General features: G+C 36.5%; 9 protein-coding genes across 13 annotated transcripts; 7 read left to right on the top strand and 2 right to left on the bottom strand.

Moving 5' to 3' along the window:
* The first annotated feature begins 3 nt into the window (after positions 1 to 3).
* On the top strand, positions 4 to 2,890 carry LOC118434678. Its single transcript, XM_035848736.1, has 5 exons — positions 4 to 20; positions 131 to 305; positions 415 to 1,360; positions 1,460 to 1,576; positions 2,242 to 2,890. The coding sequence occupies exons 1-4, from the start codon at positions 4 to 6 to the stop codon at positions 1,570 to 1,572; spliced, it is 1,251 nt and encodes a 416-aa protein (XP_035704629.1). The 3' UTR covers positions 1,573 to 1,576; positions 2,242 to 2,890.
* Positions 2,891 to 3,994: 1,104 nt separating this feature from the next.
* LOC118434694 lies at positions 3,995 to 6,746 on the top strand. 2 transcript variants are annotated; one of them, XM_035848791.1, is made up of 5 exons: positions 3,995 to 5,379; positions 5,446 to 5,598; positions 5,670 to 5,905; positions 5,987 to 6,136; positions 6,212 to 6,746. In XM_035848791.1, exons 1-5 carry the CDS (start codon positions 5,244 to 5,246, stop codon positions 6,401 to 6,403), a joined length of 867 nt encoding a protein of 288 aa, XP_035704684.1. In that variant the 5' UTR covers positions 3,995 to 5,243; the 3' UTR covers positions 6,404 to 6,746. The 2 variants fall into 2 exon arrangements, with proteins under 2 accessions (XP_035704684.1, XP_035704685.1); XM_035848792.1 differs by having other exon boundaries at positions 4,004 to 5,379; positions 5,670 to 5,896.
* A 1,061-nt stretch (positions 6,747 to 7,807) lies between these two features.
* On the top strand, positions 7,808 to 9,490 carry LOC118434628. The gene is made up of 5 exons (XM_035848562.1): positions 7,808 to 8,255; positions 8,320 to 8,415; positions 8,487 to 8,698; positions 8,774 to 8,926; positions 9,002 to 9,490. Exons 1-5 carry the CDS (start codon positions 8,192 to 8,194, stop codon positions 9,197 to 9,199), a joined length of 723 nt encoding a protein of 240 aa, XP_035704455.1. The 5' UTR covers positions 7,808 to 8,191; the 3' UTR covers positions 9,200 to 9,490.
* A 99-nt stretch (positions 9,491 to 9,589) lies between these two features.
* Positions 9,590 to 12,528, top strand: LOC110845368. Of its 4 annotated transcripts, XR_004834149.1 has the most exons (9): positions 9,591 to 10,075; positions 10,148 to 10,255; positions 10,331 to 10,378; positions 10,457 to 10,602; positions 10,672 to 10,944; positions 11,012 to 11,140; positions 11,252 to 11,298; positions 12,102 to 12,289; positions 12,372 to 12,528. XR_004834149.1 is itself a non-coding variant. In XM_022091768.2 (8 exons), the coding sequence occupies exons 1-8, from the start codon at positions 9,871 to 9,873 to the stop codon at positions 11,309 to 11,311; spliced, it is 915 nt and encodes a 304-aa protein (XP_021947460.1). In that variant the 5' UTR covers positions 9,594 to 9,870; the 3' UTR covers positions 11,312 to 11,602. The 4 variants fall into 4 exon arrangements, 3 of the variants coding, with proteins under 3 accessions (XP_035704454.1, XP_021947460.1, XP_035704453.1); XM_022091768.2 differs by lacking the exons at positions 12,102 to 12,289; positions 12,372 to 12,528 and having other exon boundaries at positions 9,594 to 10,075; positions 10,672 to 10,713; positions 10,768 to 10,944; positions 11,252 to 11,602; XM_035848561.1 differs by lacking the exons at positions 12,102 to 12,289; positions 12,372 to 12,528 and having other exon boundaries at positions 9,590 to 10,075; positions 10,352 to 10,378; positions 11,252 to 11,602.
* Positions 12,272 to 12,746, top strand: LOC110845367 (glycine-rich cell wall structural protein-like). Its single transcript, XM_022091766.1, has 2 exons — positions 12,272 to 12,289; positions 12,372 to 12,746. The coding sequence occupies exons 1-2, from the start codon at positions 12,272 to 12,274 to the stop codon at positions 12,744 to 12,746; spliced, it is 393 nt and encodes a 130-aa protein (XP_021947458.1).
* LOC110845171 (U1 small nuclear ribonucleoprotein 70 kDa) lies at positions 12,719 to 14,232 on the bottom strand. Its single transcript, XM_022091539.2, has 2 exons — positions 13,076 to 14,232; positions 12,719 to 13,005 (listed from the first exon to the last, which is right to left on the bottom strand). Exons 1-2 carry the CDS (start codon positions 13,709 to 13,711, stop codon positions 12,874 to 12,876), a joined length of 768 nt encoding a protein of 255 aa, XP_021947231.1. The 5' UTR covers positions 13,712 to 14,232; the 3' UTR covers positions 12,719 to 12,873.
* Positions 14,233 to 14,415: 183 nt separating this feature from the next.
* On the top strand, positions 14,416 to 18,772 carry LOC110843769 (ceramide-1-phosphate transfer protein). Its single transcript, XM_022089801.2, has 7 exons — positions 14,416 to 14,581; positions 16,647 to 16,954; positions 17,026 to 17,140; positions 17,211 to 17,307; positions 17,382 to 17,520; positions 17,600 to 17,636; positions 17,719 to 18,772. Exons 2-7 carry the CDS (start codon positions 16,764 to 16,766, stop codon positions 17,845 to 17,847), a joined length of 708 nt encoding a protein of 235 aa, XP_021945493.1. The 5' UTR covers positions 14,416 to 14,581; positions 16,647 to 16,763; the 3' UTR covers positions 17,848 to 18,772.
* Positions 18,773 to 18,909: 137 nt separating this feature from the next.
* On the top strand, positions 18,910 to 23,705 carry LOC110843758 (cap-specific mRNA (nucleoside-2'-O-)-methyltransferase 1). The gene is made up of 14 exons (XM_022089789.2): positions 18,910 to 19,399; positions 19,479 to 20,355; positions 20,422 to 20,601; positions 20,684 to 20,916; positions 20,998 to 21,209; positions 21,294 to 21,400; positions 21,464 to 21,560; positions 21,634 to 21,954; positions 22,046 to 22,333; positions 22,415 to 22,558; positions 22,637 to 22,889; positions 22,969 to 23,109; positions 23,175 to 23,303; positions 23,385 to 23,705. Exons 2-14 carry the CDS (start codon positions 19,549 to 19,551, stop codon positions 23,506 to 23,508), a joined length of 3,036 nt encoding a protein of 1,011 aa, XP_021945481.1. The 5' UTR covers positions 18,910 to 19,399; positions 19,479 to 19,548; the 3' UTR covers positions 23,509 to 23,705.
* Positions 23,697 to 26,138, bottom strand: LOC110843759. Its single transcript, XM_022089790.2, has 7 exons — positions 25,426 to 26,138; positions 25,130 to 25,352; positions 24,927 to 25,060; positions 24,694 to 24,850; positions 24,389 to 24,627; positions 24,214 to 24,321; positions 23,697 to 24,129 (listed from the first exon to the last, which is right to left on the bottom strand). The coding sequence occupies exons 1-7, from the start codon at positions 25,926 to 25,928 to the stop codon at positions 23,982 to 23,984; spliced, it is 1,512 nt and encodes a 503-aa protein (XP_021945482.1). The 5' UTR covers positions 25,929 to 26,138; the 3' UTR covers positions 23,697 to 23,981.
* Between the last annotated feature and the right edge of the window lie 540 nt (positions 26,139 to 26,678).

Below are 26,678 nucleotides of genomic sequence, written 5' to 3'. Positions count from 1 at the left end.
AAAATGGGGAAGAACCAATCGTAAGTTAACTAATTATTATAATTTCACTAGAATTAATTTAACCAACTAATTTTATCGATCTCCTTTAAGTTTTAAATGTTTGTTAACCTGCTGTAATTACTCTTTCCAGGTTAACGCATCAGATTAAGAAAGATATCCTTCGGTTCAGAAAGAAAATGCAAAAGAAAGACCGAGACTTATCCAAGGTCCGAACCGACCTCAAGCGCTATCTTCATCAAGAAGGGCACACTCGCGTCAGTGAAGTAGATATCGATCGCTGGTTAAAAATGCACGCCTGGATTCAGGTGAGATGATGAGAGAGAGAGGAAAAATAGTTCATAAACAATGAGGGGAATCATAAATTAATTCAGAATTGGTTTATTTACTGGTGTATTGTATTTTATCCATTTGCAGGTTCCGGGAATGGTGCCGAACGGGGCGAGCGGTCCTTTCTTGATGGAAGAGGTTGAGAAGGAGGACGCCGAAGAACTTTTACGACGATCTGCTGAACTCCGAGGGAAGGAGGACTGCTTGCGGAGAGTTTGCCGAGTCGTCATTGCTCGAAACGATGAAGTCATCCTGCCATCGCCCATTTCCGTAGTCGAAACAAATAATGAAGAACAAGAAAACGTTCCCGACAAGACGAAGAAGGCTGACGACGAGGCGAAAAACGACAAAGAACGGGGAAGCTGTGACATTGCTCAAAATTTCGAACAACTAATCGAACTAGATTGCGATGATGACGACGAGGAAAACGAAAACTTCCTGGCGACACATGCAGAAGAGGTCGTGCGTAGGGTCGGCAAAGCGGATGGAATCCCACCACAAGTAATCACAATAGATGATGATGACGACGAGAAAAACGAAAACGTCCTGGCGAAAAAATCAGAAAAGCGTGTTAGGAGAAGTTATGGGGTCGGCATGACTGGAAAAGCGAAAAAAATCTTAGTGATCACAATAGATGATGATGACGACAAGGAAAAAGAAAACGGCCGGGCGAAAAAATCAAAAAAATGTTTTGTACGAAGAAGTTATGGGGTCGGCATGACTCGAAAGGCGAAAGGATTCTCACCACCAGTGATCACAATCGATGATGATGACGACGTGAAAAAAGAAAACTACTACCCGGCGGAAAAACCGAGAGAATTGGTATGGAGAAATTTCCTTGCTGGAAAATCGGAAGAAATCCCACCAGTTCAGGTGATCACATTAGACGATGATGCCGAGGAGGAAAAAGAAAACGACCAACCGAAAAAAGATGACATTGGCGTCGATGAAAAGGTTATTGGGGCTGAAGACAAAGCTGGTGGGGTTAAAGATGATGGCTTGGAAGCTGGACTAGTTGATGATCCTCAAGAACGTAAGAATAAGATTTTTTAGCAAATTTATAGTTTAAATTAAAAATCATACATATTTATGTATAAATGCATCACAATTAATTAATATTTCCTATTCACAGGCCTGGAAATATTAGCTAATGCATTTTTTGAGGACCTCTTTGGATTCACCTATATTGCCGAAGAAGTAGACCCATACCTGGATTCTCTATGTCAACTACTTGATTCTGCTTAAAAAGGTAAGTAATTAGTAAGGTCCCTCTTCTGCATCGTCATTAAAAACCTCCACCGACCGACAGTATTGTATGCAAAATATGCATAAATAAGTAATCACATTTTCGTCAGAGAGAGCGTTTAATTTGGAAATTTGAGCACAATATGTACTCAATACTTCACATTTATTTAAGTAAATATGCAATTTGCTCATTCAATACTCGTGCAATGTAATTTTGTATTATTGATCCATTACCCATTTTCATAGTCCAGATAGATAGGCATGCATGCCATACATACTTTACATATTAGATACTTTTTATTTTACTATACTTTCTCCTTTCCCCTCGTTCCGGTAGTTAAAAAAGAAAGAAGGTCGATCAAGACGGCTTCACCAAATATTTGTCATTGACATTATCGCATTTATTACTTACTCGGTTCCTTCACGAGGCAAACTGTTGCTATTTTTTGGGAATAATATATATTTTTGAGGAATTTTGAAATTTAAATCCGAATTAACTTTGAAATTTAATTACAATCTTCTTAACCGACTATTTAGTCATTACAATTTTAAGAATGGGACAAGGGTTCAGTTCAATTTGCACTCGGGGAGGAAGTGATTCCTCAACATCTGGTGGAGGTGGAGGAGCTATACAAAACTGGTTTAAAAAATTTAATAAAATTTCCGTAGCTCATTCGAAACCTGGAATGGTCAGATCTACAACATTTCCTGCCACAACCCAACGGGCAAAGGCATAGGAATTCCCTACGATTTCGAGATAAAAAAGCCTCTCGATTCTAAGCGAGGGTAGCTCGAAAAGATCTCGAATTTACAGTTAAATGTCCAGCGAGACCTAAGGAAATCCTCTCGATTATTCGGAGATATTGGCGACACGATTTCCAGCATTAATCGACGAGATTTCGTATTTGCCTGAATATCGAATTCCTCTCGAATTTTATGCGATTTCATTGGGATTAAAAAAGTAGCATACAAAATACATTGCATTGTTTGTGTCTTAATTTATTTTACAACAAATAACTACCAATACAATTTGTATCAAAAAATTAATAAGTTAATGATATAATTTATAATTTTATCTTCACTCAGGATTGCCAGGTTGAGCAGCTACATTTCTAAATAATAATAAAATAGTCCATACATTATACAACGATTCAATTTGATATATATTCATAGAAATATATATATTAATTTAATGTTTCTGTACTTACCTCCTTTGTCTAACTCGATCATGGGCTTGCTTCAAAACAGTCGGAAGCACTTCATAATACTTAATCAAGGTTGCTTCTCCAGATGTCCGTGGATTTCTCATCAGTGCATCTAATAATTAATTAAGCAATTCACATAATTAGACGCGCTCATAATTAGCTTTAAATGACCCCGCTCGATAAAAAATTCATACGAAAGGGTCTGATTAATGAACTCAAACCATAATACGATATTTTTATTTTCACTTACCAAAAATCGAATTCACAAGAAGAGCATGATCGGCCAGCGACAATTTTCCCCGCTTCCCTTTGTGACTATAGAGTGAACAAAGTTCATCCGTCATTAAAAAGGACATCATCCCTTTAACGGCTTCTAACAAAGTTGCACCCCCGCAATCTTTCAGCTTACGAATCTATAAAGATGCACCGTTAACGGTGCATCTTTTCGATTTTAACGGTGAGTCTACTAATTAAGTGTGCAATTATATATTTTATTTATTTATGAGAAATGTGTACATACGTGTCTTATATTTTCGACAGCAAAGTCACATCACGGTCATTCTAGGTCAAACAAGTTTCAAGGAAGGAAAAAAGGAGGAGGGTTTGGAGATGGTGGTGGTGGAGGTGAAAATGGGAGTAAACGAGGGGCCTGGGGGACATTATAGATTTTTATTAATATTTATACGGTATATATACGTGTCTTTCCCTAAATATTGTTAAGCATTAAAAATTATATCTATATTTACAATGACGCTCATAATCTCATGTTTATTGTTCGTGTCACAAAAGTATTTTTTTATCGAAGTGTTCAATACCAAAGTTCTTATCGACTCTCATACTTTAGTTTATTTTGAAATGGGAAAAATTGTTATGCTTTTACTATTCCTTCACAATAATAATGGAACCTTTTCGCGGAGGGGAAAGCACAGTCTGGCCGTGTTCCATGCGGGCAGAAATAATGGAATTTGGAGCACCTAGTCCAGTCTTTTGTTCACGTTTATAATATGGATCCTTTCATCAATCATTTCAATTCTATACAAATTCTTTGACAATAGAGTTTTTGGAAATTATTTATTAATAAGTCTCCTGAGCAGAGAGTCCTGGAGAGAGAGAAGAATTCATAAGAATTCAATTGATCACATAAGCACAATGAAGACGCCGTTCGATAAGCCAAGGTTAGACGCAGGACAGCTTTGTATATACGGATATTTACCCGTACTACTACCGACCAATAGTTCAAGGTAGGAGTAGCAGTGAGCACTTCGTGATGGAAATCAATTAGTCTTGTAAATTCGTACTTTTCCAAGTCGTTTAGAACGGAAAACTGACTTCAATTCGACTAAAATAGGCGAAAAACGTCAATTTCCAGACAGCTCTTCTCCGTATTTGCATTTCTGCATTTATTTTTGCATTTCTGTCCCAAACGTCATTTCTGTCACGTCACAACATATTCTATTCCACGACACGCGTCTCTCATCCATGTCAGACCACCACCAAGTTCAGTATCAAGGCTGCATGTAAATGTTTCCGTTCGTGTCCCCCCTCCTCCCTTCAATTTATTTATAAATATTCTACACATTTCCCATAAAATAACTCACGATATTACGTTTACTACAGATTAAGCCATGTGTTTGTTATTGGTTGACGCATTTGCATTCCCCCATAAAAAAATATGTCTGTGTGTGTGATCAACTTCCATAAAACTTGAACCGTGCATAGACGAACGATTCCAGGGAGAAAGTTGTAAGTTGAACGTACTTACTACGTGTGTGTTAGTGACATTTGACGTGAATTTCACACGGGGAAAGTTTATAGTAACAAAAGTTGAGCATCACATACGAGTAAAGTAGAAATTGCGTATGTTTCGCATATCTGTATTTTTCTATGAATCAAGTATTGACTATTCCTCCTTCTCGCACAAGTATTTGCTTTGTCGCTAAAGTGTGATCGATTATGAATATGTGAAGAAACACCAATCCTACAAATATTACCACAACTACCAGCAGCCGAAGCAGCAACTAACAAGGTTTGATACCAAAAGTTGAGAGGTGGTTGAGTGAGCAATGACCATTTTCGCCGATATATTAAGCCGCATGTCACTCTATCATCATCATCATGCAGCCGTACGTAAGCTACCGTCGACTATTTGCCATTTCATTATCATTGTCCGGCAAAATAACTAACAAGACTTTTTTTTTCTCCGTACTGCCATATTATTCATCACCATCGTGTCCAAGTGGTTGGTCACATCACCCATCCGGTCCAGAAAAATTGACGTTCCTGTTTCTATAATCAGGAAAGCAGCTGCTGCAGAGGAGTAAATAAAGCGACCGCATAGCTGGGGGTCGGTCCTTAGTTGAGATTATGCAGGCACGAGGGAACATGAGAGACTGAAAATTGTAGGCACACACTAATTGATAAGTTGACCTTATCATTGCACAAAAAAACGTCACGATAGGTAACTCCATGGGGAACAGTAAGCATAGCACGGTGAGCACGAGTGTCAGTTTGCCAGACCAGTCGAGACCCAATCGCTTCATTACGGGGGGAAGTAATAAGGCGTCCACGCGGAGGAGAAAGTCCGACCCCAACGATTATGCAGGTAAATACTACGTGAAAAATGGTGATAATTTTGGATTTTCCATAAAAAATGTATTGTTTCCGATAGACGTGCAACTGGGTAGACTTCGCTCTGTGGACTTCAGGCTGGGGAACGTCCTAATCCAATCTGGCAGTGGGGGTGACATGGTTAGAACGGATGGCTTGCTCTTGGACCGGTTGTGGAGTCCGAATACGTTCGTGTTTTCCAGGACATGTGAAAGTATGAATAGTCGAAATTTGTACATAATTACCATAATTTGATGTCATTTACAAATTCCTAAATGTATTTAGAACACCATCAAGGTTTCGGATTCAACTGTGATATTTCCTGCCGTAAAGAAAACGGAGAACCGGACGGGGTTTACGTCGTGAAACAGATGGCAAAGCCAAAAAGACGCTTTATTGGTCTGGAAGACAGCCCACTTGATATTTTCGATGTGAATCCAACCTTCCAAAGACAAGTGTTGGGGCTCGTAATTAAAAAGGTGGACACTGGCGAGAAAACTACAGTACTTGAAGTGATTAGCGTAACCATATTACATAACTTTTCAGAATAATTGGGGTTACGTGAGTGTGTTGAGTTACATATGCATTTTTATTTGTCACAGGGTGTCACGGTATTCAGTATTCAAGGTGTGCTGGGTCACATCATGGTGAAGGAGGATTGGACAAATCATTACGAAATTCAAAACGGTGACGGGGAAGTTTTTCTCAGAGCGGCGAGGTTTAATCGAATTTCTGGCGGTGTGGAATTCCAAGTGCGTGTAAACTATCGCTAATTATTTAGGTTAATTACTTAATGGATGATTTCTAACCATATAAATTTCTTAAAGATTTATCCAGCCGAAAATGACGCCGACAAAGACCAAGATGGTCCCATATCACATAATAAACTCTGTCTAGCAACCCTGGTGAGACTTGAAGAATCGAAATTCATCCTTAAATTATATGCCCCTTCTTCCCCTGCCGCAAAAGGGTTGATGTTGTCCTTCACCCTCTTACTAATGTACCTCATGTCGAGATAACCTTGTATCCGGATAACCTTGGCCTAAGAAGAAATCCATGCATGCGTATAAATACTTGTCAAGCTTTTATATAAGGCAGTATTTATGTACTGCATATTCCATGCATAATTTAGCGAAGTGCAGTTTGTTAGCGAGTAAATATATAGTTTTGTATATAAATAAATTTAGAATAAAATTGCATGACATGCAATAATAATTTATTGAGAGGACTTGTTCAAAGGACACGCTGATGATATAGCTCGATCGCTCCGAGAAGGAGTGGCTCTTGTCCCAATTCCTTTTCAATTTCGAATAAAGCTTGTCTATTTATATTGCGAAAATAAATTCAAAGTGAATTTCTAAACAAAAATAAATCGATCCCGACTTATATTTTACATTTTATCATCGTCGTTATCTAATCGTCACTTGGATGGAATGCATCGAGTGCATTTTCGACCTTCTAGAGAAGAAGGTCTTCAAGAACTTTCTTGTTTTTCTCAAAATTCGTTCATCACTAATAATTCCCATACAACTGACAAGATAATTGAAGTCACACTCGTTCTTTGTTACTTTCACTTCCTCGCAATTTACCCCGTCCGTCAATCAGTCAGTAACAAATAATAGTCATTAATTCATCCATTCATTCATTCACTCCTTTCTCTCTCCCATCAAGCCTGGAAGAAATTCGTGTCACTAATAATGCAAATTGCTAATACAATCAACGAAGAACGACAATTGATTTCCAACAACTGCGTAAATTTTTTTCTTCCACAAAAACCCAAACCACCACAACTTTCCAATCAACCAATATCATAATGGAAAGTTCTTTGGACTTGCTTGCTTAATGGGAATGCGGAAGTCCGCCGCAGAAAAGTGGTTCCGAAAGTTGTACCCATATTTTCACTTGCCATACCTACCTTGCAATTTGCACCACTCATCATTATCAATTGTTAAATTGAACACTACCCAATTTTAATTGAGCACTAGAAAACTTTTCCATCACGTTGATACCACAGGGCGTATCGACATAACTGCCTACCCATGTTTGCGAGGGGGAAAGGAAGCGTTAAAAATTTATGACAAACGGAAAAGCAAAGTAAACAAGGAGGAAGTAAAGTTTGCCTCCCTTTTAAAGTACATAAGTACAAATAGTGCTTTCATTTCATACACAAGACTTTGTACCACCACTCGCTGTGCATGCATTCGACGACACGATAAGGATAACACCTGCACCTCCATCGTGTATATTTATGTATCATTATTTTATTACTTGCTTTCACTTCAGCCTAATAGCTACATAACATTGGAAAAAGTTGGCTGGTTTATGTAGCTCCTTTTGATACATAGGTAAATTTCGGTATAATAAATTCATGTAAATATCGCCAATCCATCCATTCCTCTTCTTCTCCCCCTCCTTGCCTTGTCACCCATCAATTCGCAACGACCTCATTTGTATGCATGTACTAATATGTATGTAATGGCTGTAGGCATACATTCATATTATTACGATGCTTATACTGTCAGTAAGTAATGATATGTATTCGCAAAAGAAGTTTTTGTGGCCGTAAATTGGGTACCTATCTACTTCTTGGGAAGAAAGTTGGTTGCGTGAAGTGTTATAGTTTGGAGAAAGTCTGACATTTAATTTCCAGTTGTCGTGTCTGTCGTATCGGAAAACCAAAGTTCAGTCCAGTCCAATCTAGTCACGAAAAGGGGCTGTAATCGAGAGGAAAAGTTAAAAGTGTGGAATTATTTGGTGGAAACTTGTGGATTTTTTTTTCTCCGTAATTTTCTTAGGTTAGAAATATAATGGTTTTTGCGAACGATTTGAACCCCACGGAATCTAGGAGGGCGTCGAATACGAGTTATGAAGGTGGGTTTAAATTTAATTTTTAAAAATTTTTGTTGTTGATTATGATAAGTATTTAACTGTTCAGCTTGGATGCCACAATTTTCTGGACTCCATCGCCCCAAAGGAATCGAAATTTTGACATCTTTCGACAAATTCATTTTTAAAACGGCGTACAAATCTGGTAAATTTTTGAAATATTCATATTTGATCTGACCACTATATTTTTTGTGTCTGATTTTGGATTTTGAAAAGACGGAGGTGCCCTTCGAAGCATGAAATCTTTACTCAATCGATGTTCCCACATTGAAGTTTGTGGTAAAAGCAAGCATCCCATACTCGTTGGTGTTCGAAGGCGTTCCTTTCTCCACCCATTTTCTCCCCCCGTCTCAATTTTTGATCTCAATTCAAGGAAAATTTTAACCGTGGATTCGTTCAAAGGATTGCACTGTTTTTGGAATAAATCTGTAATCAACTTTGCTCTTATCTTAATCTGCCTTGTCTTAAATTTTCATAGATTTTTACCACTTAATTTTTTTCAGGAAGTGGAAATTCTAAGTTCTAACGGAATGATTGGTTTAATTCGCGTCTCAACATCGCAAGGGATAAAATCTTATGAAATTCTTGATTCATACAGCCAAATCACTTTCCATATCACACCAAACCTTGCACCTCACCAAGGTCTTCAACTTTTGGTAAAAAATTATAATTATTATTAACATTTATTATTTATTTTCCCAAAACAAAATGTTTTCCAAATATGCTTCCAGATCTTAGGAGCAGAAAGATCACTTCTAACCGCAGCCCTGCTACAAAACAAACGCCACCATCAACCCAGAGATGAACAAAATGATGACTTTTGTCTCGAGATTTTCAAACCTTTATCGCCCAATTTAAAAGCACTTTTAGTTTCATTTTCCTTGTTTGTAATTTTTTCCAACGTTCGATCCTCACAATTGGATACTTAGCGTTTGTTAACCTCACAATGTGCTGTCTGTGCCAGTAAAAAATACAGCCTTCTCAGAATATGTCACTCACTCCACAATATCAATTCATCAAGTATGTACGTACATATTCATTTTTATGAATAGTACGCATGTTCGTAAGAATGAATGTCTATTAAAAATGAGAGAAGAAGAAAAAGCATTAAAATTAAAATGCCTCGTCATCAAAACTTACTCACTGAACTTTACCAATGCCAAGGATTTTGCGATACAATGCAATGTTCATTTAAAGAAAATAAAGTTTCCGGATTTCCATACAAGTCGACGTTTCATGAGTTTTTAAGCATGCTAAAATGAATGGCAATTAACATATGTAGCACATAGCGTGTGTATCTTACTGGTTTATTTGATTACATAAATTACATATTGAATTTCTCTGGAATACTTTGAGAAATCTGGACATTTCTGGAATTATGTTTATGAATGCAAGTATGTCTCAGCGGTTTTGGTTTTGTGGTTTTGGACCACGCTTTTTTTTAGGACAGCAGGAATATTTCATCCACTGTGTGCAAATTTTTGGCTCAATAGTCGTTTGAAAGTGGTTGTGCTAAATATTGAGCTTATTTGGATAAGTGGAGTATTTGTGGTACGATTTAGTGAATTTATTGCAAGTTTTAGTCAAAATAAAAGTGCTGATGCCTAATAAATTGCCTCTACTGGATTTTGCAAAATCGTATCAGCATCGGACACAAAATTTGGAAATGTTTTCCGCACAAAGAAGAAAAGGGAATAGTAAGAAGCATTCGGACAAGGCATCCAGTCCTGATGATGGACAGCAGAAAGATGCAGAAAATACCAAAGTACAAGTACAAGTGGAAGAGTCGTGTTCACAAGGACAATGTAATTCATCATTATTTTGAGACTAATTTGTGCTGATGATTTTGAAAATATTTTTTTCCAATTCAATATTAGTGATGGCATCTCAATCACCTCAAATACCGGAACTGACGCCAGAATATCTGCAACTCCTCGACCCCCTAAAAAACATTTGGTTGTTCATCATCCAGCCAAAAGTTGATGGTGAGTGTATCAAACGTTTTCCTTATTACATTACCGTACATTCAATTAAGTTATCTTAACTACTCATTTATATAGACTATGGACTTGTCATTACAGATTTCTTCCATCCAAATACTACTCATGGTAAAAATACATACATACATTAATAAAATTTTATGAAAAAATGTGTTTTTTTAATTATTTATTAAAATTGTATTTCAGAAATTTCTAGCGATAAGAGAAATCTCCTTTTGAAAGGCTCATTCAAACGGAAACTACAACTTTCTACAAAAAATAAGTCGGCAGGAGGACAAACAACTTCCTCCGTGGCGATGAGAAAAATCAATCTTTCCAATTTAAGGGGCAAGGTTAGAAAATTCAGAATTAATTACAATATGCAAATTACCCTATTAATAATTATTTATTAATAATTACAGAAGGTTGCTACTGTCCAGTTTGAAAATTCAGCTATGGTCAATGTAAGTACAAGGTATTTTATAACTTTTCAAACTTCCAATTCCGAAATTCAACAGGAAGCCGTCATCGCTTGTCCTGCCGGGTCAAGTCCTAGATGTCGCGTAATTAAATACGGAGGCAAATTCGAGCCCCCCTCGTACTCGATAACCATTCCAGAATCGGAAAATACAGAATTGTTCACAGTAGAAAATTCTCCATCCAATACGCACGGCAGCTCTACCCTTGATTATAATGTGAGACTTTTAGATAATTAAAAGTTAACATAGAAAAAAACTAATTATTAATTTCCATCTTATCCAGATTTTTAGACCTAACAATAAATTAGTTGGAAGGGTAACGAGCAAAAGTGGGTTAAGCTTCATGCTCCACATAGCCGAAGGTGTCACCCCCCTCGATAAGGCACTCTTACTCGGTTTTGTAATTGCAATGGTAAGAAATTTGGAATAACTTACATATTTTTTCTCTGTGTTGACCACAAAGTATGAAAAATAGGAATAAAACGTGGCTACGAATTCTCAGAAATTTTATTATTAATTACAGGATATGCTCAAACAAGGAAAGTCTCGAAGGAAGAATAACGAATACGAGTACAATGATTAAAGTATTTATATAAATAATTTAGTATTTTGGGAAGTAAACCATTTGCAAATGTCAAAATACAAACAAAATATATGCATTTTTTGTAGTGATATAATCGGTTGTAGAGGACATACATAAATTTGAAATATTGTTTTTAAAATGTATGCATCTTTAATTAATTAGTGTACCATATTTTTAAACAAAATGATCAAGTACCTCCTTCCCCCATCTCCATCATTATTATCCCCGTAGCTAACACCGAGATTACGCAATTCCATGTTTAATTTATAGATTAAACGATTTGATTTTTAAGTTTTTCTCACGTCGAAACAATTTTGTCATTTGCATTCACTTTTTGTCGTGACAGGCCGAGAAGGGCAAACAGTAGGGAATCGCATTATTCTCTCAAAAAGCATAAGGTCTCCTTACTCACTCTCTGTTCATATTTATATGAATTATGAATTGTTAAGTTGGACCTAGTACCTAAACCTGCGATTTGAAGAAAGAAAAGAAATGATGAAAAACAAAATTAATAATAATCTTAGAGAAATGAGACTGGTTAAACAGTCGTGGAACTAAAGGACGCATAGATATAAAGTAGGTTCTCATTTTTTACTGTATTAATTTTCCATAGAATGTGTGCACTATATGGTTGAAAATTACAGAATGCAGGTACATATTGATAAAGGGTAGGTAGATAGATAGGTACAAAGGAAGCCTATAGTTATGGATGTATTTATATGGTTTAAATAAGGGAAGGAAGATGTATCACTGTAACCTTCCTCCTTCAAAACTGTCTTGTTTTATGCAGGAGATGAAATAAAGTGCATGTCGTCGAGTGGTTGGTGGACAATCAAGAATGAGACACATATAAATCTGGTATAAAATGCCATCCTAAAATGAGACGAAGGAACAGTTTTAGTTGAACCAGAAACACGCAGGGGTTTTGTGTTTATCTGAAATTGTGAGAAATATATAAATATGAAGATTTCGATATGGGTAAGTTTTTGAATCGGTTTTCTTTCGGTAGCGTCGAGTCGAATACTTATTTTGGTTAACACATGATTTTCTCACTACATAGGCGTTCGTTTTGATTGTTGTATTGGTCGTGGTGTGTTTAACGCCGAGCGAGGTGGAAGGAGGCAAGATTATCAAGAAGATATTCAAAAAGTTTAAAGGCGGTGGGGGTGGGAAAGGTGGTGGGCATGGAGGAGGTGGGTACGGGAAGGGTGGTGGTGGAGGACATGGCGGTGGGGGTGGTTTCAAAGGAGGTCATGGTGGTGGAGGGGGTGGGTACGGAAAGGGCGGTGGGGGTCATGGTGGTGGACACGGTGGGGGTGGTTTCAAAGGAGGTCACGGTGGTGGAGGGGGTGGTTTCGGCGGAGGAAAGGGGAAGGGCGGTGGTGGTTTTGGGGGAGGCGGCGGCGGTGGTGGTGGGTGGGGCTGGAAAGGATGAGGCTGATAACAACACAACCGTTCAAAGGAAAATTTGTCTCTAATTTAATTTCAAATTGGACCTCTAATCAAATTACAAATGTCATAAAATTACATTAATAATTGTTAGTTTATGACAAAGAAATAAATTATCGTCTCGTAGAGTAAACCTCCTCTTTTTTGTGGGAAGACTTGTCTTTTTTACGGTACGAGTCCTTCGCAAAGTCGATGTCATCTTGCTTGGCGAATCGCGCAATGTCCTCGTGTTGGCGGTCATAAATCTGCAAGCATACAAAAATTGCACATCAGACGCATATTTTAGGTCGACTTTAGCAGTTACAATCTCGATACCTTCTTATCAGTGCCCTTGACGAACAAATCAACACCACTGGCACCCCCACCACCACCGCTCCCACCCCGTTTCTTTGCCCGTTCTCTTCTACGATCTTCCTCATCCGAGCTGAGGGGGCGTCTCCGATCTTCCTCAACTTCCCCGGAACCTTCGACTCGATCTTCTCTATCTCTTTCGGACCGGTCCCCACGATCTGCCCTGTCCCTCTGGTAAGAAGATCGATCTCTATCTGAAGATCGGTCTCTATCCGCCCGATCCCGACTGCTGAGACGTTCTCCTCTGTCCTCGCGATCTCTGCTTGGACGCCCACGATCAGCACGCCCGTCGTCCCCTTCTCGGTCGTCCACCTCCTTTCCGAACCCTTCTTCCTCGTCACGGTCACCACGGTCACGGGGCCGACTTCGTCCACGTTTCGGTCCGTTTACTCGAAGTTCAGTATCCGTCTGTTGGGCTTGATATTGACGATCCTTATTCCCAGTTTCTCCAGCTTGAAGGTCGTGCATCTTGAGTCGGACACGGTCAACGCCTTCTTCATGCTCCTTATCGAATTGTTCCCGAATCCGGGCCTCGCCAGGTGACCCATTTACAACTTCAAGTACACCGACTAGCAAAATTGTGGCTAAAAAGAGCTTCATTTTTTCCAAACTAAAAATTTTGAAGAACTACTTTTGAAGACGGAGAATGGAGACCCAGACTAAGTGACGAGTCTGTTTTTTGAATGATATTTGGAGGTGACGACGAAACGAAGTAAGAAAAATTTACAATGTCATTGTTCCCGTCCAGGACGAAGGAAATATGTCGTAAAAGTTTCAAGGAGGTAATAAAGGAAATTGGTGCTGGTCCCAGATTGCATTTTAAAATGCATGAAACCGAGAGTTTGAGAGAACAATAGGTTAATATTTTAAGTATGAAAAAAAGATGGAGATTTTAAGGAAAGTCAAGGTTTACAATAGTATTTCGTAGTGTGTTGCATTGTTTATTTAGCTAGATGAAATTTTGATAAAAATATTCTAAAATGTTGGAAAATTACTAAAATTTTCAGGATTTTTCATAATGATTTTTCATGTAATGATCAAATGCCGATAATGATTTTTTTGTAAATTGTTTTTGGTGGTACGAAATATTTCAAGTTACTCACATATCTTGGGACAACATCAATGTAATAAAAGTAATAATGTCATGTTCCAGTGTTCTTATCGACAGGATAATAAAAATGATAACCCCAAATCCTGATATTAAGTCGTATCTAATATGCATAAACGTTGAGTCATTGAGCTGTATCGTCATCATTCGCAATATGTTCAAAACTCAACCCTTTCACTTTCATTCAACCACAAAAACATTTACCCTGTATTTTTTTCTGTAAAAACCCAATCAGTTTTTGGTCAATTTTTTTAAGTTGTCTATAAAAATGTAAAAGTTGTGACATCAATTCAAATTTTAGTTTTGTGCGAGTTTGTGAATTGTGAAGGTTTAAGAAAAGATTGATTAATACTTTATCGGAGGTAGGTTTATTTTACTTTGGTCGTGGAATTATTTCATTTCGGTTTTACTTCAATTACAGATTTTGCATATTTTTATTGAAAACTATTGCATCCAAATTTTTAAAATCCGTAGTTAATTATTGCGTCAAATGTGCGAAATTGCGATTCGCACTGCAAAATACAATTCTAAATTGACACGGTGCCAGCTGTACTCTCGACTCGAGTGTAATTTGTCAATTAACAAATTTGGAATGAAGGTTAACATCGTACAGGAGCACTCAATCACGTAAATAATACTATTCATCTGGCAGAATAATATGATATTTGCTAGAATTGAATCATGATTCTATAATAATCTGTCATGTGAAGTAACTACATTAACTTGTAATTTAATTAGCATGACGGTTAACGTTGACTCGTTTGGCAAAATGATTCTGCCAATTTGCATCGAGTAAGATTATATAATAATACGACGTTATAGAATCTAAACGCGATCGCACCTGGGCATATTTAAATATTTGTATATACCCAAAAATCCACAACCTGTCGCCGAAGAATGACAATGCAATAGTCAAATAATCAACAATTGCAAATTCTCCGCAAGACGACTGCATCCTATATAATTTAATGCTTGAAACGTCGATATGTAGCATTAGCAAGTTATTAAAAGTTGGTTGCAAAGGTCAGGGCCTCTCTATTACAAAATTACTATTTAACTTTTCGTATTGAAAATCGATTCACTGAGTTATTTTCATGCAACTGGATAAACAGCTCTGTTATCTTATTGGTATTGGTTTCTTCATTGAAAAATCTTAATTGAAAAGAAGGGTGCAATAATAAGGCTATAAAAAACTGTGTAGGTTGACATCTAATTTTTATTGGTCTTGCTCGGTGCATGTGCCCGTTCACAAAAATTAACTTTTATCCTGATACAGATATTAAAGTTCACCAGGTTTAACTTCTCCTGATTTGATAAGACGTGTCATTTTACTTTATTACGAGTGACAAGTTGATAAGTGCATAAACTCCGTGTAAGTAAGATGAGAAGCATATCATTTTACAAGATAAGACAACGAGTATGATTTTCATTCCTCATTCCGACCATAAATTAAGACTGTCGATAAATTAAATGATGTCACATTATTTTTCTCATCTAAATTATAAATAATCCATCAAAAACTCGGTTTACAAAATTAGTAACAATTTCACATGTTGTAGGTCACGTTCACCTTGTAATTTCATTCCTCATTACAAATAGCTTTGCCCAGTCCAAAATGTTCATTTCCTGTGTTGACCACTCCAACAAAGTCATGATGATGAATGACCAAACCCAACAATAATAAATAGCTACATTTCTCTCCATTCTTAAATTTGTCACGCAATCAATTTTCAATTAGCTGCTCGTTCGTTCGTGTTGTGCTGTGAATGAGTAAGGTTTAAATTGTTAACCCTTTATGATAATCATTAGAGTCTGGATGACTGGAAGAGTCATAAATAATGTAATATGGCATCCGATATACATTAACAATTAACAAGTTCTCCTCTCCTCTCTGCACGTTCATCTCATGCAATTTTATTCAATTCACATAACATTAAATGCTTACTAATTGTATGTAAGTAAATGCGATTTGCTGAGCACCGAGTAGTTGACATTTGGTCTTGTGTTTGACTGAAGAAGACGTGACCAATTTTATGTTGTAGGGCTTATCTTGCTCGAGTAAATTTATCCAAGACTTCCCTTTAACTCTACACAACATTCAACAATAAATAATCTCCAACTCTTTTTTTAAGTACTAACTTCATTCAGTGTCATCCATCAATCATCCATAAATACAATAACATACTAACAATAATTTTCATGCGCGTTAATTCCTGGAAGATTTAACAAGTGAATATTTAATAAATTACTAATACTGACCTGAAATTAAATTTGACAATGGTTTTTAGAGCGGTGCTCGTAGTGTTAACTACGTGTGTTTTGTGCATCATAATTCTCATGCATTTCCAATTTCTAAATGAATCTGAAGATGTAACCCCTTCTAGTTTCAACTTTTCGTGTAAAACGTTGCTATTGTCTTATCAACAGGGAGAAGGGGACGGAAATTATAATAATTTTAGTTCATGGTCCAATTCTCTTGAATCTGAGGACACTGCTGCATCATCATCGTCGTCCAGCTCAATAAGTAGAAATTTTAATAAAACGATGGGGGACGAACGTCAAAATTCGACTCAAAGTGATGATCAGGCGGATGGTCAATCAAATTCTAGTAATTGTGCTCAACAAGAACACTTTGACATTATCCAGCTCAGTCAACATCTCAACCTTTGTGTGAGGAAGAAGGACAATGAGGTCGATTTGGACGAGTACATTTGTGTCTTTCAGCAATTATACAAGTTAGTAAGAGAAGAAATATAGTGAGGAGGTGATTATGAAAAAAATTGACGAAATTTGAATCAACTATTAGATTTTTCATAATGTTGGGATCCGTCTTTGGATTTGTGGGGTCGGATGTGAAAACCAAACTCGAAATCTTGCAAGGATATAGGACTGGAGAAAATCGGACCCATTATGAAACTGTGGTATGTTAAACCTCAATTAGTGAAAAGTGATCAACGTGAAGAATTTATTTTTCACCTTATTTTTATGCAGGAGAAAATGCTACAATTTGAGAAAACGACGGATTTTATCAATAAAAATAAGGAAAGTTCCGCTTCCAGAACGCTACTTCGGTTGCATCGTGCTTTAAGTAATTACTATTATTGGAATTATTAATTACAGATTAAAATTTGTAACTTAAATTTTGATATTGTACATGGTTAGATTTTGTATCAAAATTTCTCGGAAAAGTGGACGAGATTAAGGACTCCGAAGGAACGGCACACGTATGCAAGGAAGCTTATACCCAAACCCTGTCGAAATTCCATCCATGGCTTATCCAGAAGGGAGCCTTGCTTGCCATGTAAATACATTAATTAAATTAAATGATTGTACTTTCTAATTTCACTTTATAGATTCAATTAATTGGCTTCTTTCCACAGGTACGCCTTACCGACAAAGAAGGATTTAATAAGTCGAGTAAGATAGTACATAATTAATTACTTAATTATAAACACAATTAATAAGTCTAAATACGTAATAATAATAATTAATTAAATAGGTTTGTGACGGTCGCATTGAAACATCAGAAGTTCGTCGCCTGCTGCATGAAGTGATCGCATCGACGCAGCGTGTGTATGATTATTGCGAAACTGCTTATCGGGACAATGATTTATTGGATCTACCCTAACTAGGCGTCGGATAAAGAAATTATTTAATAATTAATAACACAATTATCATTATTATTATGCAGTATATGCAATCAATGAGTCAAGGTGATAAGTTTCGTACTACATAAACGGGGATTCGCCATGTGTGATAGTAAATGTTAGTTAGTATGCATAATTTTACCTACTAATGCGTTAATGTTAATTACTGAGTTAATCACTATACTTATCAAGATCAACATTCCATATCATGTTCCTTTTCTTAGAATAGTAATCAATGAGTCAGAAACTTAATCGGTAGTACGTTCTTTTTCTTAATCAGAGGACATACTTATGTACAAGTTACTATTTTACATAATTTAATAATTCAAATTAATTACAATGTCTATTTTAAATCCGATGCCATCGGTATTATTGGCGTTGTGGTAATACCTTGCTACTCAATTATGCGACCTATTATATAGCCCAGCCAGATAATACAAGACTGGAATTGTATTGAAATTATCGATTTTATTAATTCAAAAGAGCTCAAAATGCAAATCCTATGGTTGTATTCCATTTACCCTTAAATATCTTTAAATTGTTAAATTATGTACCTCTACTTTCCCTCAATTACATTCCAATAACAAGCGTAAAGATACAAACAGTCTTAGATAATTTAGTAGATAAATATACTGTCCAAAATTCGGAACAAAGTTTCGCATACAAACCTACAAATCTTTATCAACTGTTAATACTAGTCTTTATATACTTCGTTTGGTGCTTTATTTGCTACCTGCAAATGTTTGCAATTGGTTGAAGAATTTATGATAAAATCGTTAGAATATGTATTTAATAATCATGAAACATGTAACCTGAATGCGTTGTATAACTTAACTATACACTAAAAACTTCCTATTACTTTGATGAAAGATTTCAAATAAATGTGAATCCATCAATTTACGAAAACTATAAAATTCGCAATTTATTCGCAACAATAATTTTGTAAGTTTACATACATGCATTTTATATCCAGCGTTGCATGATGGCTCACGGTGGTGGAGTTTAGAGGAGAGAAATATTTAGGCAGCGGGTTTCGTTTCGTCACAACATTCATTTCATTCGTACGGATGGATCGGCAAAATAAAAAACAAACCCAATTAAAACTTGGCCATCTTCTCGTTAACGATTCGACCTACTTACACAATTAGTTAAATTATAAGAATTTTGACATTTCCTGACCAGTGTCTCTTGAAGTATGGACATAATCGAGAAGGGGGTGTGTTGAGTTGATAGAGATTAGATGAATCGATACTTTGATAACACTATTACTACTTGATTGATAAGAACATTTCGAGTGACTGACTCCTCTGCACTCTGACGAGATTATTTATTTATTTATTTATTTATTTATTCTTGTTGAACATACACATGTGAGGCCTAACTTTTGTTGGGGATACGATACGATATAATGAATAATTAGACTTTAAATATATTATATTATTCTACGATTTTGTTTGGATTGGAAGAGTGATCTCTTACTCTCTGCAGTGCATGTTGTGCACTGATCTGATAAGAACAAGAGGTGAAGGAGAGGTGGGTTATTTACATAAGGTTACGATAAGAAGAACTTAAATGGAGTGTTGGTTGATAATTTGTTTTGGTTTAATTTCAGTGTTTGGTGGAGTGGATTCACAGCACGACAGCAGTACTTGGCGTTAAACGAATAATTTGCAATCTTGATAATGGAGGTCAAAGAAGGTGAATCTGAAGTGACGGAACAAGTGACGAGTGACACAGTGGAAGCTAGTGCAACACAAAAGACTGCCGTTGACGATAAGAAGGAGGACCCAACTTTGACCGGATCAGAAACTGATAGTGCCGCAACCAATTCAAATTCTACGTCCACAACTTCGATTGAAAGTATTTGCAGAAATGAAGAGATTGAAAGAATTCAATCCGAGGATGCAAAAATTTGTGAGAACGAAATTTGCGATGACGACGAAGAGTTCGTGGATGTTTCTCCGGCACAAGAAGCAGCGTTATTGGCATCCCCACCCAATAGTGGTAAAATGATTATCGACGTGGTCGAAGTTTTTGATGGGTCCAACCTCCTAATTCCGAGAGGAGATGCACAAGATTGTCTCCCCTATTTGTATGAAGGTATGGAAATTGATGAAATTGGGGAGGATGCCGTCGTCTCGTTCAACGCCATTTCTGATGGGCGAGGAGATCAGCTCCCTCAATGTAGTACTCCTACCAATCAAGGACCTCCCGTCGCACCGTCATCTTCAATCAAAAAGTCGAATCTCCGCAAAGTTTCGAAATATGATAATAATGTCTCACAATCATCCTTCAACTGTAGCTTTAATTCTTTGCGAACTCCTCGTGGGACTCGGGACGACGATGCCAGTCCAACGCCTAGAAAGCGTATTCGCATTGTAGAGGATAATGACTTGAAAAAGGGAGACGGGTGTGATCCTGATTGTTCCGGGGAGATTGATCTCTTTGCGGAAGTTGACATTGACCTAATCTCGGGACATACATTCCAAGTGAGTGAATTATACAGTTTTTGTGAATTTGACAATTTTGAAAATCACACAATTTAATTTTTGCAGACTAATTATGCTGGAGAAGAAATGCTGTGGGTTTCACCGCCCCCAGCTCCCTTAGACTTTTCCTTCATTCACGAAGACCTGGTCCGTGCATCTCGACTCCCGGTGACCAAAAAGTTTAGTGTGGAAATTGACATGCATTTTATTGATGGCGATACGATTAACACGTTACTCGAGTGCAAGGTAAGTAATAACAAGTCAAATTGAACATTTCATCTATGACGTAACATTGCATTGCGTAATAATTAATTTGCCTAATTTTTAGCCTTCAATTGTATCCGCTGGATTCTTCAATTTTGAACAAACCTGCCGAAAAAACTGCCCATCTAATCGATCAAAGAATTTTATTTATTCAGAAAATGCATCAAACTTACAAAGTCTTGATGAAGGTCTCAACCATGATCTCATTTTTCCACGAGAGCAGCTCGAAAAAGATGAAAGCGAGAAGAACGTATTTTATTTTGCCGATATTTGGGATACATCAAAAGGATTCAGAGAGTGAGTGCTACAATAAGTAGTTTATTAAAGTTTTATGCAAGATTATGGTACTAATTGGGGACTACGGTCATAATTTGTTAGGTATATTTTAACAAAGTCCAACGAGTACCTACACCAAGGGCTGATGATGAAAGGGTTTGCGATTCAAGATGCGGATGGGTCTCGTCCTCGAGATTTTAATCCCTCTTGTGGATTGCTATTCAACACACTCCATATTCCGACCTATCCGAAGGATCAGGAACTTGGAAAATCTCTTCTGCCTGTTGAATTGGTTGAGCATTTCCGACAAGAGGGTAATAAATCAGTCCTAACCTAGTTGTAGCCTGCATTTATTGTTTAACTGAATGGTGTACGTATATGTATCTGTTTGTTCATAGACAAAAAGTCTTTCGACATTTGCGAAATTTCCGTTAGTGATGAATTTGTCAAGCATATTCTTGCCAAATCGAACGGCAAAGGAGTTCATTTGATGGTTGCGGATAATGTATGTGAACATAGATATTTACTTATAGACTTGTTTTTAATGTAATTTGTTTAAAAATTTCAGCCCGAAAGTTTGAATGTCCATGAATTTGTTCGCGAAGTTCGATTTCAACGCAAATTTTATGCTCAGTGTATCATCGCGCTTTTAGCTGTTCGCGAAGGTAAAACTAATTTATCATAGATATGGCTTGGAAATAATCGATATAACAATTGCCATCTTTTTTTCGTGTGTAGGTGGATCATTTGTTGTCAAAATGTTTGACGCAATAACTTTGTTTACGGCTGGCTTGGTTTTCCTGATGCATCGGTGCTTCCGAAGCATTTCTATCCACAAACCAAAAACGAGTTCATCTCACACGTCGGAAAGATTTCTAGTCTGTACAGGAAAACTGTCGTGCGAGTCAAGCGAAGAAATTTTACAATTTCTTCTCCTTTGTCATAATATTGTAATGAAAAATGAAGAAATTCGGAAAATAATTAAAAGAAAGGCTCGCAGAAGATTGGGAACTCATCTCTTTGAAGTAAAACAGCTCATCCCTCTCAAAGTTATTATTAGTAAGTCCAATTCTAAACTTAGTTGAATATTGTTCATTGTCTACCATTACATTTCATATTTAAGATTAAATATTTGTCATTTATTTCATAGGTCACGCCGATTTCTTTGAGTTTCTTCGTCTACAAAATATTCGATTTACAAAGTCATTAATTTCTAAACTGCAACAACTTTGCTCTACAATACCTGCCAACCCTTATGGAACATTCTTGTGGAAATTGAGAGATCAAACTCAAGTCCAGAAAATTCAATATGACATGTCTACAAAAAATAAGAAGACTGAGGAGGAAGGAATTTCTACTGCTTTTAGCACACTAAATTTAAGATCTATTAACGCCGAATGTCTTTCTCTTTTGAAACAATTTGGACTGGATTTTGAGTGTAAGATTCATATTATGCATAATTTATATTGTATAATAAAATTGGCTCATGTGCTAAAAATAATCTCGATTTAATTTGTAGTTCTTACGACTTTCGGGGAAAAGCAGGTTACACTAGATAGGAATGGTCTTGAGGATATATCAAAATCTCGTCAAGGTTGGACCGTTTATTCCATGCAAGAATCTAAATCAGTTATTGGTGCTCATCCAGTAACTTTATTCATTGGTATATTAAATACGTTATTAGTTATAAATATTATACAAAAACAAGATGTTAAGATGCAACTCACTTTACGAACTGTAGGACTTGGGGAAGAGAATATTGTCTACTTTAACGGTTCAGAATTCAGACCAATTAACGTCGATGGATTAATCTTAACAAAAGGAACAATCTTACTTGCAAGCGTTGTGGAGCTTATTCCAAATGGAAAGTATATTGATACATGCGAAGAAAGTCATCATGACGCCCACAGTTCTTCTATTCTGTTGGAATTTCATATTTATGATGGACTAAGCTTGAATGGACAATTCATAGGGGATTTGCCTTTTGACGCAAGGTAAAGTTCAGCAAGAAATAAATAATTTTAATAATTTCTTGCCAAATTTTATCAATAATGATTTGTATTTGTATATTAGGAAGCAGCTATGCGAAACATATGCCGGTGTTTTAAATAAATGTATCGAATTCGATTACCTGAAATGTACTGTGATAAAAGTTCGTGAACCTTTGGTGCTGAAAGAGAATGAGAATGTTTTATCTTCGTGGATCAACTCGTCGTAAGTACAGCATTATTTTTCAATAGCATTTCGATAGAAAAAGCATGTTCTGATCTTTGTTTCAGTGTCTACATGAAACATGACGCATGTCACTATCCTGGATCTTTACGACTTGTCAATTTTCCTCTGCCCGATTCTCCATCTGCAATATCAGTGGGTGGTTTACTGTTTTACAAAACCTCTGGACCTATGCTGTACGTTGGATCAATTGAATATGACATTTGCATAGATGCTGATTTGTTATAGTTATTATATTAATTATATTTTCTTTTCAGGGAAAGCCTTAATCAAAAAATTGTTTGGAATTGGACAAATGACGATGATACTAAACCGGCAGAATTATTGCCCTCTTCTACTTGTGCTGTATCCGTTACGGATTTTGTCAACCTCAAAATATAATTGGTTACATGGAATTCATGCATTGTTAATTTTTTTTCTGACTCTTAACCTGATTATATTGTTGCGTAATATGTATTCCTTTTTTACCATATCGATTGTTCAAAGACGAACTTCAGTTATAAATATTATATCGTCTTAATATAAATATCAACGTTATTGACAAATTATTGACTACAATAAACCCGATGTATTATAAAGAAAGCGAGTTTTATTAGCTCACAACCACTACATAACAATGTGCTAAAGTTGAATTCTAATTAATAATCCATCTATACTGCTAATTACACTTTTTAACTAATTACACTTTTTTTCAATTTTTATTAAAAAACATAAATAGGAGCATAGCCTGCGAGGTGAGATTACTCCTTATAACTAATTAAATATGTCTGAATCAGTATTTATATTTTTTAAAAAACATAAAACAGGAGAATAGACGCCGAGGTGAGATTACAGAAAACGCTCGATAAATAATTTCATACTTCATTTGCCAACTGTCGAAACGGAAACAATTGAAAATTCATCCTCTTAGTACCATCTGGATTGTAGCAAAGTTTTCGCAAACAGTAAGTGCAAAAGTAGGAGGGATCCTCTGCAAATATTGAGCAGCCCTTGACGCACCAACTAAACATTAATATAAATTGTTATGAATATATATTGACAAATTTTTATATATATAACGTTCCAATTAAAACAGATTCTACTTACTTGGCCATGTGATCGTTGTCCACCTGACAGTAAGTGTTCCTCAGACATGGAAGATTGCACGCCACAGGATACTTTTCAATCCGTTGTTCGTCTGTTTTTTTAACAACCCTGCAAATAAATAAATTAATAAAAATTCGACGCTAAATAATAATATCAGTCGATTTAAGTTGCATACCGAGCTCGTTTGAAAACAATGATATGCTCACACTTGTCAATATGACAGAATACGTATGGATATCCCAATCGAAGGACCAAATCTTTCAACATTGTATCATTTTTCCCCTTGTTGAAAGGTCCCAAGTTTTTGGGTGGATATTCAGCAGCCCATTTCAGCAAGCTAGGAGAGGGACCTTCTTCGCCGTTGTCACTGTAAATCGTGTCACCCAAGAGTAGAATCCATTCTGCGGTTTCGTCCTGGAAAGAAATGATGAAATTTAGACTCAAATTAGAATTTTATCTTAACATTTATTGAGTTTGAACCTTCAAAATGTTATTGTGAGGAAGAGCAATATCATCGGGAGACTGGACTTCGCCAGTTGCAGCCAACTCATTATCACAATGGATAGCATTGCGTAGATCAGCTACAGTATTGGTCCCGAGAAGATTCAGCTTGTAGAGCGTTTTTGGTTCGGCGACCCTGTTGAAAAAAATATTATTATAGTCGTCATCCAACAAGGAAACAGTGGATGTCTTTTAAAAAATGTTCATCTTACACTTTCACATCCGTGGGCAAAGTTTCTTCCGGATTTCGGCCATGGCACACGTTCACTTCAATAATGAAATCTTTCGTATTATCCAACAATCGTAGGTTTCCAGTGATTCGGTCATTTAGTGTATGCTTGCATTCCTGGGCAATATAATGTAATGAAACAATAAAAATCTCAAAATCAACCCAGTTAAACACAAATCTCCATACCTTTTGTTTTGCAAGAAACGCTACATCATCATCAAGTATTTGTTGAACATTGTTAGATTTCCAAATAGTTGATCGTGGATTGCTGTTACAAAAAAGGACTGTAACCGATTTGAGCTTCACCCGGTCGGCGTCTGGAACTGGTGGAATCAGTATGGGCGGAGCTGACCCTGCAACAAGCGGATTATCTTGGAACGCTTCTCCTCGAACAGATGCAGATGTTGGGCTGCATGAAAAACAATAATTTTTTTAATCCCCAGAAATATAACACACCAGTACTTTTATTTTAGATCAAATACCTGATTAATTTCTGAAGCCTGCCAAAAGTTTGCTCATCAACACCCAACCGACGCATATGATGATCACGATATTCCTCTGCAAATTGCCAGTCCTTCTTTATGGCACGATCCATGTGTTCTTTGTACCGGTCATCTCCAGAGATCAGACGACTTGGACCACTTTTGAAATCGTATCCAAGCAAATTCTCGTTGATTGGTTCCTCCATTTCGACATTGTCATTGTCCTCCATTTCGACGTCGTCATTGTTCCCCATTTCTACGTTGGCATTGTTCACCACCATTACCTGATTTTCTGGCACGGGTGCAGGTGCCGCCGATGCTGCCTCCACTTCCGCCGCCTCGTTGTTATTTATTCGCTGCAACTCTATCTGTGCTGCACCTTCGTCGAATTTCAGATCAAACCCTAACTCAAAAGCAGTACCGAGTAATTTTTCCATTCTTTCACCCAGTACCACTGGGGGCGAAATCCAGACTCGAAAATCGGGAAGAACAGTGTTATCCATTTTTATTGACTTTTTGTTTACTACTACTTGTCAAGCAATCAGTTCAATGTAACAAGATTCTGAACTGATTATCAACCTTATAAAACAAAGTTGATAAAAAAATTGAAAATTTTTCTGATTTTTTTTTTGTCAAAAAGTAAAAAAAAAATCTACTGCCGTTTGGGCAGACGTCTACGCCGATCTGATTCCTCACCAACTGAACAACACGCGACTCTGATTTTTCTGAGGCCGCCACGATCGTTAAAAAACCCACAAATTTGCAAACTACGTGTAAAAAATATGGGCAACTTGCTACAATTAGCATAATTGATGGTATAATTTTTTTCGAAATGATAAGATCTAATTAAAATAATGTTTTGTAATACTATTACAATTTTACAAAATTACGAATTAAAATTTTCCAAAATAATATCACCTCTTCTCTTTCAACTAAAACGGCGTTGAGTGAAACACATTTCATTTATTTACAAAACTGCAGTCAAAAGCAAAACAAATAAAATGCTACAATTTTATTTATGGTTTGTAATTTGTCAATTATTTAGAAATTGATTGACATTCATGTGCTCCACGTGGGGAGTGAGTGAAAGGTGTGTCTTACCATCCTTATCAAGCATAAATAAATATTATGTCATGTCGGGTCACCATTTAAATAAACATGAAAATAATATAATGTAACTCTACTTACGTCCATATCTAAAATAAGTTACAAAACCTAACTAATTTAATATTTTAATTGGTTTACTAATAAAG

Source organism: Folsomia candida, unplaced genomic scaffold (assembly GCF_002217175.1).
Source record: "Folsomia candida strain VU population unplaced genomic scaffold, ASM221717v1 Fcan01_Sc002, whole genome shotgun sequence".
NCBI lineage: Eukaryota > Metazoa > Arthropoda > Collembola > Entomobryomorpha > Isotomidae > Folsomia > Folsomia candida.
The sequence above is the reverse complement of the archived record's forward strand: the minus strand, read 5'-3'. Positions and strand labels throughout refer to the sequence as shown.

Excerpts from the sequence above, each read along its gene's own strand:
- LOC110843769 (XM_022089801.2), top strand. The coding sequence starts at position 16,764 with ATGGGGGACGAACGTCAAAATTCGACTCAAAGTGATGATCAGGCGGAT. Across the intron at positions 16,955-17,025 it reads GTCTTTCAGCAATTATACAA|ATTTTTCATAATGTTGGGAT; the intron begins GTTAGTAAGAGA and ends ATCAACTATTAG. Across the intron at positions 17,308-17,381 it reads TCGGTTGCATCGTGCTTTAA|ATTTTGTATCAAAATTTCTC; the intron begins GTAATTACTATT and ends GTACATGGTTAG.
- LOC110843759 (XM_022089790.2), bottom strand. The coding sequence starts at position 25,928 with ATGGATAACACTGTTCTTCCCGATTTTCGAGTCTGGATTTCGCCCCCA. Across the intron at positions 25,353-25,425 it reads AGGCTTCAGAAATTAATCAG|CCCAACATCTGCATCTGTTC; the intron begins GTATTTGATCTA and ends TTTTTCATGCAG. Across the intron at positions 24,130-24,213 it reads GACAACGATCACATGGCCAA|TTGGTGCGTCAAGGGCTGCT; the intron begins GTAAGTAGAATC and ends ATTAATGTTTAG.
- LOC118434628 (XM_035848562.1), top strand. The coding sequence starts at position 8,192 with ATGGTTTTTGCGAACGATTTGAACCCCACGGAATCTAGGAGGGCGTCG. Across the intron at positions 8,416-8,486 it reads TAAAACGGCGTACAAATCTG|ACGGAGGTGCCCTTCGAAGC; the intron begins GTAAATTTTTGA and ends GATTTTGAAAAG. Across the intron at positions 8,927-9,001 it reads ACCAAGGTCTTCAACTTTTG|ATCTTAGGAGCAGAAAGATC; the intron begins GTAAAAAATTAT and ends ATATGCTTCCAG.
- LOC118434694 (XM_035848791.1), top strand. The coding sequence starts at position 5,244 with ATGGGGAACAGTAAGCATAGCACGGTGAGCACGAGTGTCAGTTTGCCA. Across the intron at positions 5,906-5,986 it reads CAGTACTTGAAGTGATTAGC|GGTGTCACGGTATTCAGTAT; the intron begins GTAACCATATTA and ends TATTTGTCACAG. Across the intron at positions 6,137-6,211 it reads CTGGCGGTGTGGAATTCCAA|ATTTATCCAGCCGAAAATGA; the intron begins GTGCGTGTAAAC and ends AATTTCTTAAAG.
- LOC110845171 (XM_022091539.2), bottom strand. The coding sequence starts at position 13,711 with ATGAAGCTCTTTTTAGCCACAATTTTGCTAGTCGGTGTACTTGAAGTT. Across the intron at positions 13,006-13,075 it reads TCAAGGGCACTGATAAGAAG|ATTTATGACCGCCAACACGA; the intron begins GTATCGAGATTG and ends GTATGCTTGCAG.
- LOC110843758 (XM_022089789.2), top strand. The coding sequence starts at position 19,549 with ATGGAGGTCAAAGAAGGTGAATCTGAAGTGACGGAACAAGTGACGAGT. Across the intron at positions 20,356-20,421 it reads TCTCGGGACATACATTCCAA|ACTAATTATGCTGGAGAAGA; the intron begins GTGAGTGAATTA and ends TAATTTTTGCAG. Across the intron at positions 20,917-20,997 it reads ACATCAAAAGGATTCAGAGA|GTATATTTTAACAAAGTCCA; the intron begins GTGAGTGCTACA and ends ATAATTTGTTAG.
- LOC110845368 (XM_035848560.1), top strand. The coding sequence starts at position 9,871 with ATGCCTAATAAATTGCCTCTACTGGATTTTGCAAAATCGTATCAGCAT. Across the intron at positions 10,076-10,147 it reads GTCGTGTTCACAAGGACAAT|TGATGGCATCTCAATCACCT; the intron begins GTAATTCATCAT and ends ATTCAATATTAG. Across the intron at positions 10,945-11,011 it reads GCTCTACCCTTGATTATAAT|ATTTTTAGACCTAACAATAA; the intron begins GTGAGACTTTTA and ends CATCTTATCCAG.
- LOC118434678 (XM_035848736.1), top strand. Across the intron at positions 306-414 it reads AAATGCACGCCTGGATTCAG|GTTCCGGGAATGGTGCCGAA; the intron begins GTGAGATGATGA and ends ATCCATTTGCAG. Across the intron at positions 1,361-1,459 it reads AGTTGATGATCCTCAAGAAC|GCCTGGAAATATTAGCTAAT; the intron begins GTAAGAATAAGA and ends TCCTATTCACAG.